Source organism: Triplophysa dalaica, chromosome 8, assembly GCF_015846415.1.
Source record: "Triplophysa dalaica isolate WHDGS20190420 chromosome 8, ASM1584641v1, whole genome shotgun sequence".
Taxonomy (NCBI): domain Eukaryota; kingdom Metazoa; phylum Chordata; class Actinopteri; order Cypriniformes; family Nemacheilidae; genus Triplophysa; species Triplophysa dalaica.
Window position 1 is genome coordinate 10,306,657 of NC_079549.1, and position 15,105 is coordinate 10,321,761.

The 15,105-nt window shown below is 39.4% G+C and overlaps 1 protein-coding gene across 2 annotated transcripts; it reads left to right on the plus strand.

Annotated features, from left to right (window-relative positions):
* The first annotated feature begins 213 nt into the window (after window positions 1-213).
* Window positions 214-14,253, plus strand: parp4 (poly (ADP-ribose) polymerase family, member 4). Of its 2 annotated transcripts, none has more exons than XM_056755211.1 (35): window positions 214-324; window positions 579-723; window positions 825-1,023; window positions 1,270-1,375; window positions 1,481-1,559; window positions 1,662-1,760; window positions 1,857-2,015; window positions 2,124-2,261; window positions 2,347-2,505; window positions 2,626-2,777; window positions 2,873-3,004; window positions 3,111-3,209; window positions 3,321-3,504; window positions 3,901-4,048; window positions 4,474-4,616; window positions 4,710-4,841; window positions 4,926-5,012; window positions 5,135-5,299; window positions 5,410-5,453; window positions 6,333-6,411; window positions 6,508-6,645; window positions 6,866-7,061; window positions 7,309-7,379; window positions 7,632-7,819; window positions 7,920-8,019; window positions 8,144-8,314; window positions 9,127-9,207; window positions 9,576-9,656; window positions 9,778-9,873; window positions 10,065-10,193; window positions 10,341-11,661; window positions 11,755-11,852; window positions 11,948-12,050; window positions 12,895-13,027; window positions 13,105-14,253. In XM_056755211.1, exons 2-35 carry the CDS (start codon window positions 598-600, stop codon window positions 13,295-13,297), a joined length of 5,529 nt encoding a protein of 1,842 aa, XP_056611189.1. In that variant the 5' UTR covers window positions 214-324; window positions 579-597; the 3' UTR covers window positions 13,298-14,253. The 2 variants fall into 2 exon arrangements, with proteins under 2 accessions (XP_056611189.1, XP_056611190.1); XM_056755212.1 differs by having other exon boundaries at window positions 7,635-7,819.
* Window positions 14,254-15,105: the final 852 nt, after the last annotated feature.

Genomic DNA, 15,105 nt, shown 5'->3' on the forward strand with positions numbered 1-15,105 from the left:
GTGGGACACTGCTTCTTGAACTATGAAAGTACAAATGATGCCAAATTCTGACCAAGACAGTTTAACGCTTACAATCAACTGAAAGATTGTTTCTTATTTTAAGACAATGATATTTACAGGATTTTACAATGGTAGATAAAACTTTACAGTGTCTGTTTCGACCACTGGATGGCGCTCGTCTTATGTTTTTATAGAATAAAGGGGCGTGTTCTTTCCGTATGCCAGGAAGTGTTTTCAGTTAAGGAACTTTGCACAGTCCGGAAAGGACTTTTTCATGATTATTTTAAAATCCACATTTGTCACACGACTCTAACTTTACTCACGGTAAGATATCATTTCGTACATATATTTCATTCTCTTGACATTGTAACTAACGCTATAATGACTTGATATGCTACAGACACGAACATTTCTGATGTCCTTAAACCATATCCGTATAAATAAAGACATTTGTGATCAATCAACGATCGAAATGTTTTCAGGAATAGGCGGATGAATGTGCACCACAGTCTATTTTTATGTACTTCATCATGTGGTTGTTATGTAACATTTCATTGCATTCAAATTTCTCTCTGCAGTTCAGTCTCTGCAGGTGTTATGGCAGTGTTTGAAAACTGCATCGTGCTGTTAGATGTAAAGGGTTTACCTTTAAAAGAGAAGAAGAAGCTGAGATTAGCTCTTCTGGATAATGGAGGGAACATTGCCTATGTGATCAACAAGCAGGTGTGTATTCATTTAACAATAATAAAACGGTTTCTGTATGACAAAGTTCACTAAATCTATGCCGATCAATAGTTTAAAGGCCTTGTCTTTATCTTCTGTAGACCTCTTTTGTGGTCACAAACAATGTGGATGAGTTGAGCAGTAACAGACAGAAGAGCATCCAGAAGCTGAAGATCCCAGTGGTTGGGATCCAATATATATGGAGTTGTCTGGATAAAAGACATCTCCTGCCTGTCACAGAGCATATTGTGACCCCGCTGAGAAATCCCAACTCTGAACCAACTTTTCTACATCATCCAGGTATGTCTCTGTAATGTTTTTCAGATGAGACATAAGTCAACTGTTTTGGGCAAGTCTTTACCTGGGATTTCATGTAAAAGTAGTAGAACAGGGATGGGCCTAATGGAAAGGTTTACTGTTGGCATGAAAGCCAGATAAGTTGTGTTTGCTAAGAATGGGTGTGTATTGTTCTGCATGTTTCTGTTGAGAAGTGTTCTTGACAAAGCTAGAAGAAGTGTTAAAACAACATTTTTGTTCACCCTAAAGAGGTAAAAGTGTCCACTCAGATACCAGAAAATGAGAGTGCCAAAGATCAGCCTCAACCTGGGACTAAGATGTTTGAGAAGGGTGGAACCCGTCCTGAGAAGTTCAGGTGAGCTCTTTTGTTCTGTAGATTTATAACTTGTATAGCTTAACAACTTTTCTATACTCGTTCCATGTTATCTGGTTGCCATACGTTTTTATTTCCCCCCTGCAGAGTTTACGAAGAAGGTGACCATGACCTGCCTGAATTTCCCTCAGACTTTCAAGTTGCCAAGTATTTGTTTTTAGAGAAGGTAAGTTCATGCTACATTTTCCCACAGATTCTTAAATCCATCACAACAGCGTTGGTTTGAATGTGTGTGTTACACCTGTCACCTTTTGATTGTCTATGGCAGGTTAACTCAAAGATGGTGACAGTTTTGGAGCTGCAGAGTGCCAAAGGAAGAATGGGCCAGCAGTATCGTGTCTTGTGTTACATCTGGCGTGAAACTGAGGTTTGGTCATCTCCATATCTTTTGCGTCTTGATTGTATTGCAACTATCTGAAGCATTAGTGGCGACGTTTTGTGGTGATTTACTCTCTTGCCATAGAACAAAGCAGTGCGGGACAAAGTTGTGGTCTGCAGCACTTCTGAAGATGCTGTGGAAGCCTATTTGATGCTGATGAAATTAAAGAAGATTCAGGGGTTCACACAGATATCCACAATCCCCCCTGAGGCTGAACATTTGGCATCCTACAGCTTGAAACAGGTTAGACAAACAGAATCCTCTTTATCATGTTTCTAAAGACACTCACTATCTGTGTTTTCATGATGCTGTGAGTGAGTGCAGAATCTGAATCCACGCTTTTTTGCGCAGCTTCTTCTGGAGGAAAGGCTGAACTGCTGCACGTTAACACAGGAAGTGGGCGTCTTTGTGGAGCTGGTTTGGACCGAAGCTCTCGGTTCCCTCAGCAATATCCTGACTGTCCCTGTTTCCAGCATCAGCCTTAATGATGTAAGAATGGGCTTGGATAACCGCATGGCCAGTGATGTAGTATTTTTGTTGTTGTATTTTATACAGTATATCTTTGGTGTGGCAGGTAAGCAGGGTGGAGGGATTGCTACTGCAGGCACAAAAGACTGAAGATGAGGCTAAAGTCAAGTCCCTCCTAGAGGAGGTCAACACTCTTCTACCCCTCCGAATGGCTGACCCTCCTTCCAAAAGCAAACTTGTGTCTCAGAAACTAGACCTATGTCAGGTATGACACATTAGATTCATTCTCACTACTCAACTAGTTCTGTCCAAGGCTTAGATTCTTGCTTGTACTTCAGTAATTTTCTAAAATATTTGACTAATATCACTAATATTTATATTCTAGCTGATCCGAGATATTCTCAATGTGAGTGAGGCCACTCTAAGAAGCCCCTTTCCGTCCTCCCTGGGAAAGTACCGTGCCCTGCGATGTAGCATTGATGTGGTCCCATCAGAAAACCCTGAGTTCACTGTTGTCTCTCAACTACTTCGAGACAAGTATTGTCACCAAATATTCAATATTTCAACTTTTAAACATGGTTTATACAAGAATATGTTTATTAATAATGTGGTTTATTTTGTATCTACAACAGGCCTGTTCAGATCCAGCAGATATTGCGTGTGAGCCGGGGGGTGGAGCTTCAGATGTTTATGGAGAATCTTGGCAACATTAAGCCCCTCCTCCACTCTACGAGTCCTAGCAGTTTTGTAGGGATATTGTCAAGGTGGGAGCACTTTTTAAAAAAACGCACTTTTCCACTCCAGACAACATAAAAATATTAGATCTGTATGTTAAAACACTGAATGTTATGCATATGTGTTTCTTTTTAGAGGTCTGCTGCTGCCCAGGGTCGGAGTGGAACAACACGGTATTGAGAGAACAGATATAGGGAATCTTGGAGGGGGAATCTACTTCAGTGACTCTTTAATGTAAGTGTTTGATATCCTTAAAGAAACGGTTCATGCAGAATAAATATTTGTCTTCATTTACTTGTTGCCAACCTTTATTTTTAGCTTTTAATCTTCTTTTCTGTTCGACAGGACTAGTGTGAGATACTCCAAGCCAAGCTCAACCAACGGCTCTCGGCTGCTGTTGGTTTGTGAGGTGGCTCTGGGAAAGTGCAAAGACCTGCTGAAAAGAGACACCACTTTGACCTCTGCTCCTGAGGGTTACCACAGTGTACATGGTGTCCGCCGCACCTCAAAAATGCCTTCGGACTTTGAGGTGCTATTCCTGGTCGATTTACTTAGTCACCATAAATCAAAGATGACAATTCTTATTTTTTTATTTCCGTGTGTATTATTTGATTAATTCATGTGCCCTCACAATTTGTAATTCAAATCTTAAACTTCCTCTTCAAATTACTCGTCTTCTTAGCATGATATGTCTCGGCTCAAGGGCAGGACTATACTGACTGGCCATGAAGTTAACCTCAAACATCCAATCAATTACCAAAGGATGAAAACAAGCCCCGCCCTACATGTTTCTCATTCCAGATACTGTTATATTCTGATATTTCACAATTCGGAAGACAACACCATTGAGATTTCCGTTTCATGCCTAGATTAAATGATCTGCTTACGGTTGCTGTGTAACCTTTGCGTTTGTTTGTGTTGACAGGATGATGAGTATGTTGTATATAACACAGACCAGATCCAACTGAAGTATGTAGTGCAGTACACTTTAGAGGAGGACCAGCTAACAGATTTTCAGCCTCATATCGACACCTCTGAGGAGCCGCAGCCCACGGAAAGAGCATGTGAGATCTGTGAGTGAGCAAAATTGCCATCTTTTAGGGATAGTTCACCCAAAAATAAACATTTTGTCTTCTTTTATTTAACCTCATTTGTTTCAAAACCTGCATATGAATGAAACACAAAGGAAGATATTTTGAGAAATGTTTCAGTGGTTTGAGTTCATATAGGGGAGGTCAATAGGGGGCAGTTTTGCTTGGTTACCAACATTCTTAAAAATATCTTCTTTTGCTTTCTGCAGAAGCAAGAAAGTCATACAGGTTTGGAAACACATGAAGGTGAACGAATGATGAAAGCAGTTTCATTTTTGTGTGAACTATCCCTTTAAGTATATTTTTGAGAACTATGGACTGTCGATGCCATGGTCCGACAGACCATGTCACAGGAACAGCTGATATTCTGTCAATCTAAATCATTTTGTGTGGATGTTTTTCTCCAGTGTCTAGTGATGACAGTGAAGGTCTGGAGTGCACTAAAAACCCTCTGGAGGAGATGACCGCGGGTCTCCTGGACAGCAGTGGACAGACACTTCCCCTGAAGGCTGTCCATGTGAGGTGCAAGCTGATGGACCTGCTGTGTCAGGTCAGTGACTGCAGTGGGTGTCACATTTGACACATTACATAAACGGAGCATTGGATTATCATTTCCAATTTACTTTCTCTTATGTGTCACCAGGTCATCGTTTTCCAGACTTACACAAATCAGAGTGTAGTTCCCATTGAAGCGAAATACGTCTTTCCACTGGAGGAAATGGCAGCAGTGTGTGGATTCGAAGCTTTTATCAACGGAAAGCATGTGATCGGAAAGGTGCCTAGCATTCAGAATTTGTCAAATGCTTTTAATTCAAACCTTAGTGCTTGGTTTCTTATCCCTTTTTTCTCCCTCCCACAGGTAAAGGAAAAAGAACAGGCCCGTAAGGAGTACAGACAGGCGATAGAGAAGGGCCATGGAGCATATCTAATGGATCAGGATGCACCTGTGAGTAGTGTCTTATACAGTATCTACAGACTCTGTATAGTAGGTATTAACCTATGATGGTCTATTAGACCCTTGTCCTCACACGGAAGGTTTCATGAAGTGTGTATGTTTATGTCAAACAGGATGTATTTACTATCAGCGTGGGGAATCTGCCTCCAGGAGCCACAGTTTTGATCAAAGTGACCTTCATCACTGAGCTGGTTGTGAAAGCCGGCTCTATTATCTTCTCTCTGCCGGGCAGCGTAGCACCGTGGCAACAGAGCGCCGCTCTCAATCAGAAAACTCAGGTATGACACAGTTCAACTTTAATTCTTCACATGCATACATGTAAAATGTGAATTTTCAGGTTATAATAACTATAAAGAAATAAAACTATGGAAATTGTGTTGTATTTCAGACAACTGTTGAGAAGGTTTCTGTGACGGAGCTTCAGTCAGAGGGGTACAGTAAGAATCTCATACTGCGGAAGAAATTTAAGAGATAATTCACCCAAAAATAAAAATTCTCATTTTCACATTTAATACCTGTAAACCAGCAAATAACAGAAGAAGATATTATGCAGAATGTTGGTAACTGAACAACGGTGGTACCAATTAATTTCTATTGTACGGACACGAAACCTAAACCAAAGTCAATAGTGACTGCCGTTGTATGGTCACCACCATTCTTCAAAATTTCTTCTTTTGTGTTCTTGATCAGGGGATTTTCAAAATATATGATGAACCTTTTGTGAGGGACCCCATGGGCAGAGCTTGCGGGGGGATTGGACTCCCCAAACTTGTTATACATCGACGTCATGTTTTTACTCAGACACTACTAGATCAGTCCATGGCAAAACATTGAAAAATACTGCCTTTGATATTAAATTATTAACAACGCAAGGTTGTGGGTTTGATCCCAGGGGATTGCAAATACCTATGTAAAATGTAAAGGATAAAGCAATGTAGGTCGCTTTGGATAAAAGCGTCTGCCAAATGCCTAAATGTAAATGTAAATGAAATACATCTGTTTATAACAAGTCTGCCCTCCTAACTCAAATGTTTAGCTACGTCTCTGAGGAACCCCCTTCCAAAAATGCATATATACCTTTTTATGTATAAAGAAACATTTGAAATGAAGCAATAATAATGTTTAGTTGACTTTACCATTTTTGCATTGTCTTTTCTTCACTTAAATTTTCAAGGACCCCCTTGGGGTCCCCGGACCCCAGTTTGAAAACCCCTGTACTAGATAACAGCCAATGTTTACGAATTAACCCGACCTCGTCTAGATGAATATTTTCACTATTCTTTAAATGACTCTCTCCATCTCTTTCTTCAGGGAGTTCTCTCTGTGTATGTCCATTGAAATGCCATATGAGATCATCAACTTAGAGTCTTCACACCTCATCAAAACCAAGGTTATTACTAAATGCTTTTTATTGCATTCTTTAAAAAACAGTATTATTCATTAGATTAGAATAGATTTTAACAGTATTCTTTTCTACCCCACTCAGAGGACAGACTGTAAGGCTGTGGTCAGTACATTGCCGGGACAAACTCTCGGACCCGATGGCCTCCAGTTGACCTTCAGTCTTTCTAAGATCCACATGCCCAGGATGTGGGTGGAGAACCATCCAGACAAAGACAGTCAGGTAAAGAAAGACACAAGTTTAAAAATACTGTAGACATTTCTGGATGGTTCTTGCTATATTTTCGAAGCAACTTTATAACACTTGTTCATGTGCATTTAATAATTGACAGGTGAATAGTAGCCATTGATCAATCATAATTGTTTTTCCTGCTTCTTGGTTATCTTCACTTCACCTCTGCTATCATCCCTCTCTGTTCCTGTGCACACAATGATCCTTTCAGGCCTGCATGCTGGTGTTCTATCCAGACTTTACATCCAGCTCTGAAGATTCATCCAGTGTGAGTGATGTGGTCATCGTCCTGGACACCTCAGAGTCAATGCGGGGAGACGCCATGTTGAATGCTCGCAGGATTGCTCTTCAAGTGCTCAACTCTCTCGATCGCTCAATGAAGATCAACATCATCTCATTTGGCACTGGTTAGTGCTCAGCCAGTCTGCTGTTCAGATAGGATTCCTTTTACTAACTTTAACTCTGCTATTGATATGATTTTATTGTTAATTGTGTCATATGTGGAGCATTATATTAAATATTTTATTTCCACATTCATCTGTTATGTGTTCATTATTGGAAAATATTACTGGTGAAAAACAACGTGGTGGTTCTTCAATCGAAAGTAAAATCACACTTTGTGTATTAATTCCTTTTGTGGGTGTTTTTTTTTAGATTACAAGGAGGCATTTCCTGCACCAATGCTCTTAGCAGATACCTTTGAATCAGCCAGAAAGTTCATTATGGTGAGTTTGAAACTGTTAAAAACTTATTCTGTGCCTTTAACAGTATTTGTAGTAAAACTATGCCAAATGGTAATCTACCCATCAAAAAACATGGAAACAACAATTACCATAACAAAACCATGGTTCATTTTAGTAAGAGATACCAGCCAGCCAAACCCTGAGCTTTTGGTTTAATCACCCATATTTGCTGAATTTTAACCTCAGTTTTCAGTTCTTTGTGTGTCATTGCATTTCTGAGATCTTTATTAACAGCAGTCTGACGGAGTGGGTGGCAGCACCGAGCTGTGGAGACCTCTGAGGAGTCTGAGTCTGCTGCCTCCGTCACAGGGCATGAGGAACATCCTGCTGCTCTCTGACGGTCATGTTCAGAATCAGCCTCTGACCCTCCAGCTTGTCCGAGAGAACTCCCGTCACACACGGGTGTTCACCTGCGGCCTCAGGTCTGCCATTAGAAAGCCTTTTAGCTCATATTAAAAGAATGAGAATGTTCTCCTACCTTCATAATGTCTCTCAAATTAAAAAAAATATATTTTTGTCTAGCTTGACAGCTAATCGTCATATGTTAAGAGCGCTGGCTCAGGCAGGGGGTGGAACGTATGAATTTTTTGACACAAAGATGAAACACACTTGGGCAGAGAAGGTGAATCACACTATCTTCATGCATCATTGCTTACTCTTTAATTTCATTAGTGTTATCTAAGCTTGATTTACATTGGCCTCGTAGGCACTCTAGGGCTGTTGTTTAAAAATAAAACTTTTTTCAGGTGCGAGCTCAGCTTCAGCGTGTGGAGTCTCCAGGCTGCAGATCAGTGGCAGTGAAATGGCAGCAGTTTAATCCCTCAGCGCCCCCTCCTGTTCAAGCTCCTTCACAGCTTCACGCTCTCTTCAGTGACTGTCACACACTGGTGTACGGCTTTGTGCCGCACTGCTCTCAGGTTAGCACTGATGATCTGATGATGTGCAGATGTGGGTTCAGTTTTTTGGGACTTTGGGGGTATTGAACATTCACAATATTGCTATGATCTTACTGGCAATATAAAAGATTTAGTTCAACCAAAAATAAAAGTTCTGGTTTCATTAATTCACCCTCATGGCATTCATAACTTCCTTCTTCTTTGAAACACAAAAAATATATTTTGAGAAATGTTTTAGTGTTTTTTTGTTCATACAACGAAAGTAAATGACAATCCCATTGTTGTTTGGTTACCAACATTCTTCAGAATATCTTCTTTTGTTTCTGCACAAGTCATGCTGGTGTGAAATGACATGAGGATGAATTTTGGTAAAGACCCTTTTAATGATTATAAAGACTGTCATTAGACTAATTTCATTGTTCTTTCTTGTTTATGATTTGTATGAAGGTGGTAAAATGAGAAGGTACTCGAAACAAAAACACAAAAAGATGAATTCTGTTCAGTTAATCGATTATAAAACAGTTTCTGCATTTTATTACTATAAAGATTTATATTATTATCTATAAATGAAACCAATATAATACAGTTGTGTTTATTTAATGCCAAAGCACATAAAAAACATTATGTATTATTTTCATATAGTTTTTACAGTTTTAGATCTTAAACATTTCAGTCTTCATGTCTGGAGCAGTTCAATGGTTTGCCGAAGACGTCAGACTTTTAATCCTTTTTATGTAAAATATATAATTATCAAGATGTATATCAGATAACATCAAACAATTAAAACGGTAATTTGATGTATTCTTTTAATGGTGGGATATCATCTCGTTTAGGCCACAATATTTGGTGATCTTAGTGGACAGGAGATCAAAACAATGGTGTCCACCACAGAACTTCAAAAGACTAAAGGAACTGTAAGTATAAGGATCTTAAATACTTCATATTAGAGATGAACCGATACTAAATTTCTAGACGATTATTCGGAGTAATATCTGCCGAAACCAATTCTGAAGATTCAATTAATATTTCTTAACTTTCTAAATGTTATTAATTCATATGACAATTAATATTGAACATCAAATATTTCTTAACTGGTGATGTTTCTAAATTCACTGCATTTGTGTCACTTTTGATTAACAGGATATATCGTCCCTGATCCTTTGCTGTTTTTTAACTACTGATACTGATATATTTGTTGATCTATTTGTGCATCTCAGCTTTATATAATCATCAATAACATAAATTGTTTATGATTTTAATTTTATTGAGTTGGTATGTGTAGTTCCTTCACAAGTTAACAGCCAGAGCGATCATCAGGGACTATGAGGATGGCATACTTGGAGACAGTGAGGCAGAACATGAGGTACGATATTTATTCAGTAAACTCTGACAGCCTGCTTAATATAAAACATGTTTATAATAATATGCTTTATAGGATGATTGGAACTTTTGATAAGAGATTATCTTTTTTATCTCTTTATCAGGGTAGGAAGGCTGTGCTGAAGTCTTACATCACTGAACTCAGTAAAGAGTTCTCCGTCTTGTCCCAGTTCACCAGCTTTGTCGCTATTGAAGAGAGGGTAAAAATATTTCTTGCTTCAAGATAATGTGCTTAGATCTTTGATGCTTAAACACATTGTAAAATCAAATTAAACTTTTACAATCAAATACAGTTCACATAAACATTTTAAATTTTGACTCAAAATTGACTGCTGATGAGTTTTAGCCTTAGCTAGCATTAAACTATTATGACTCTATTTTCTCTATGTAGGACCAGAATCAGCTCGACCCTGGGTTCACAGATATTCCTAAACTAATACAAGAAGAAAATGTGGATATTCTACCATATATGAGATGGACTCAGAAGGAGCAGACCGCTGAGATTTTGAATGAAGAGGAGGTATAATTAACAATATGGCTTTAAAACAACATGATTCTGGAATTTATTGTTTTATACAGTATTGTGAATGTAGCAATTCTACATAAAATCTGAACATATTCAGCTTTAACCACAATGCACTTAAAATTATTTTATTTTGTTTTTCAGGGAGAGTCAGAGGAGTTTGTTGGCATGGCTTTTGAATCTGAATTTTTCCATGACAGTGAAGATGATATAGAATGTCCATCCATCCATCCATCCATTTTCCTCCGCTTATCCGGGGCCGGGTTGCGGGGGCAGCAGTCTGAGGAGGGATACACTGGATGCCGTCAACCTAGCCTCTTAGGGGGGGACACCGAGGCGTTCCCAGGCAAGCCGGGAGACATGGTCCCTCCAGCGTGTCCTAGGAATATGTCCAGGTGGCCTCCTATGAAAAAGATGTCCGAGCCACCTCCGCTGGCCCCTCTCGATGTAGAGGAGCAGCTGAACTACTCTGAGCTCCTCCCGAGTGACCGAGCTTCTCACTATATAGAAAGTCAAATGCCAAATTTATTTCAGCCTAATCTGAACAGCGAATTAGTGGTATTTGATGATGCAAGTGAATTCCAAATTCTCCATCAATCAGCGGATATCTGTGATGCTCTTTACGAAGAATTTACAGAAGAATCAATGCTTGACATTGGGTTAAGTTCCAGTCTTGTTCTAATAGGATGCAGCGATGATACGATTTCCAGTGCCAGAGACTTTATCTCGAGGTCTCCGTCTCCACCTGTGACCCAGATTGACTCCTCACTGCCTCCTGCTGCCTCTCCTGTTGTGTGTAGGGATTCATATTTTAGATCAGCTCCTATCATTAAGGCTCCTCTTGCACCTAGGGGCTTTGGGTTTTCACGTAACATGGCTTTCTCAGGGGCAGCTCCTTCAGCTAATGCCTTTGCGGCTCCTCCTCCGCCTCCGCCTCCGCCTGCTTTCTCAGGGTCAGCTCCATCAGCTAATGGCTTTGCGGCTCCTCCTCCACCGCCTACTTTCTCAGGGGCAGCTGCTCCAGATCATGCCTATATAGCTTCTCGAATGCCTCCAATCGTAGGGGCTCCTCACCCGCGTCCTAAATTTGGAGCTTCAGGTCCAACTCCTGTCCTCAAGTCTTCTCTCTGTACATCTTCTCCTCCAGTTGAACTCTTTGAGGCTTCTCTCATGGATTCCACCACAAAAGATTCTGTCAAGGGGATGATTAGATCTAGAAGGATGAGAGCAGACCCCCCTTTTTTACCTTCGAAAATGGTCTGTGCCATTTCTTCTCAACCCGATCTTCCTGTCTCTTTCTCATTTGAACGTTCATCAAATGCTGCATTGAAAGGTCTTGGTAACTTCAAAAGGTCACAGGCTTCTCAGTGTGCCCGTCAATTTTCAGGCTCTGAAATCAGATCACCATCAGATAATGTTTTAACCGAGTGCAGAGCTAAAGAATACATCTCGTCAACTGCAGCTGGTGAGTTAACCACATTGATGTAGAGGTAGATACGTTTAAAGCTGGACTAAAAACGTCTGTTCATCATATGTCTTATTTGTCATTAAACTGCAGTCCTGGCTTTTAAAAAAATAAAAAATAAACCAGCCATGAGAGAAGTATACAGATCACCTCAGATCGCCTGGGATGAGCTGTTTCAGCTTCAACATGAGGTGCATACAGTATTTTGTATTTAATGTGCTACGCAATACAGAGACATTAAATTAAATTAATTTAATATTAATGTATGCTTTCTGTCTGGACATAGGATGGATACTGGGAATGTACTGGGAGGCTGAGTAGCTTCCTCAACCTGGACATTGACTTTTTTGCCAATGTCTTCCTTAAGGAGAAAGGCATTTGTTCCTTGGGTAAGAAGACTATTTTGTTATACTACTTAAAATGCCTGAAATAATAGCAGTGATAACGCAGTGTGCTAGATAGACATCTTTGACCACTGTGTTGAATCAGAAACCAAGCAGTCAACAAAATGATCTGTTGATGTGTCCATGACTACTTTGAGCTCTTCTATATAAAGGGCTCAGCATAATACATTCGAAATAGAAAAACGACCATATGTGACCTGATTTCTAACAAAATCTGGTCCAAACGACAATTCGTTTCACTACTTCGCCGCAGCAAACCAAACAGAACTCTCTGGGAAATTTTTTTTTGGCCGGGAAACACCCTTGAGCCTCCATTGGTCCATGGCCATTAAGTAATAGGTGGGTGTGTTATGTTGCGCCACCCGGTCTGTGGTAAATAAAGCGTCAATAGGCTTGTTCAACTTGATGCGACGGCGCAAGGTCCTACAGGCGATGAAATCAAAGTACAAGGAGAGCGATTTAAATAAAACATAAAAAGTTGGCTTTTGACACGTACTTTGATGTCATCCGCCTGTCGGATCTTGCAGTGCCGCATCAAGTCGAATAAGCCTATTTTATTGTGCGGCCACAAGCGCAGAGGCTATTTGCATATGTCATATAAACCCCGCCTCAAAAGGGGTACTGGGTTGGTGGAAACAATATACAGTCTCTCAATGTTTTCGAGCTTCGTTTTACCCCAAAACGCTGAACAAAAGCGCATTTCGCCAGTGCTATGCCGAGCCATTAAAGCTTTGTTCTCATTTGTCTTTGTTCTTATCCTTACGAGAGAACTTTCACCTCTGCTTTTATCAGTCAGATAGCAGTTAATAAACTAGGTTTCATCTGTCAGGTGTAAAGGCTCATGCAGATATTCTGAGACTGGTTGCCACTCTGTTGGTGCTGCAGCTGATGCGAGTGAAGAAGTTAGCAGAGGGAGAGCTACTTCAGTCTCTCTTCAGTCTGAAAGAGTCAAAGGGTACCAGGTAAGAGTATAGATCACACATGCATTCTCATGAAGTATGGCTCCTCTTTTTTAGAATCATAATGCTTTTCCATGCAGACCGGTACGCTGGGAGACTGTGAAGAAAGCAGTGGACTGGGCTTGTTGGGCAGATAGACAGTATCCATGTGTGTGCAGCAGGCTGGAGTTTGGCTGGGATTGGGAATCATCCACACGTCAGTTACTGGGCTGTGATTCACCCCGCCCGTACTCTCCACTTATACCTGTTCTTGAGAGACGTGTGGTTTATTAACTGAACACATACATTATATCATTTCACTCATTGGTTGTTTCAAAAGTTTGCAATGTGTAGAAGATTGTCTGTTATTTCCACAGAGCCTTAAACAATATTATGAAGAATAGTTTACTCGAGACTTTTTATTGCATTTTCTACTTACCCTGTCATTTTATTTCACTGTTTTTTAGAAAAAATTTCCTTTGCCGTTTTCACTGCAGTTTCATTTGTGTTGTAGATCTGGTGTAGTGTTTGTATGACTGGGTTATTCCAAACTCTATTGATTTTAGCAAGTTATTGTGTTGATTTTAGCATATTATTGTGTTCATGTACATGTAAATATGTCACAAAGAATAGATTAAGCCATATATTAGCAGCCAGATGGTTACTCAGACAGGGTATAAAATAATCCAGCAGGCATTGCCCTTAATCTTTATAGTTAACCTTGTCTTCAAAATGGCTTTTTGGAACACCGATTTAAGTACTGATTACAAGGACCTGGACTATGGGGATCAGGGCCCGTATGTACAAAGCCACTCAGAATTTTGACACACTTTACAGTTATATTTACTCTAAGAATGATGCAGTTTTAATCTTATTCTTACACTTAAGGTTTATAAGTATTAAGACTAGATCTCAGCTCCTGAATTATATGAGAGAGCTGAAGTTGTCTCCAAACCTAGTAAAGAGTAACAAGATGGCAGTACAGAGCCAGATACCATGGGCTTTACAACAAAGAAACAATGTGTTGGAATGATAAGATGACAGGGAGTAAATGAAATAATAAATATTAAAAAAATTAAGGCTTTGCACTTTTTATTTCATTATATATACAGCTTTGTGTAATAGGATGTGTTTCAGCAGCTTGAATATTTAAATTAACAGTTAAAACTCAAAAGTGTAAGAAACAAAGCCAAATTGGATACATATTTGTAATATGTTTGTGCATAATGCAAAATAAATGTTTGATACTTCAATAAGTGCATCTCTGTCGCCATCTCTGTTTGAAAAATGAAGTTGCTTTATGCATTTATCGTCATATGGGTCCGATGTCAAATTTCCCACAAAATCGTACAGATGAATATATAGCTTGCTGTTGTAAATCAGGGGAAGGTAGGCAGAACGTTTTCAACACTGATTTTTATGTACTTGCCCAATAACAAAATTTTGGTTTATTTTACCCAAATAAGTTATGGATTGCAGCTGTATATCAAAAAATACTAAAGTAATGTCGGAATTAAGTAATGTCATAATTCAGTCATGAATAAATGGTGCCTTGCTGCTATGACTTCACCCTTGCAGGCTCCCTATTGGCTGATTCAGATTCATAAAAGTCTCCTACTCTTAAAAAAGTCCTACTTAATAAGATTTTTTTTCACTTGAGTCAAAGTTTAAGACTACTATTTAAGAGCATTTCTGAGAAGTGTTCACACCCAAGAAAACATTTATACCGAAAATAACATTGTATTTAAAACGAAACTGCTAAACCTAAGCAAGTAAAACAAATTTCAGCACCGGTTTAAAACAGGTATTTTAGAAATGTTGGAAACGTGTTTATCTTTTATTTCCAATGTCTATCAATATGTATTCAATTGATAAGTCTTTGTAATGTGTGTTGAATATAAACTCATTTCAGGAATTCCACCATTCATCGTGAATGCATCAGAGAACGTTCTTAAATAAAGAAATCTATTCAGTGATTGGTCCATGCCTATATGTCATCATCTAAAATCCCGTTTTCGGCACAGCACAGTGTCGTAAATCATCTCTGAACCTGACACTTAAAGCGGGCGAAACACACGGGGTATCCGCCAATCTCATATTAA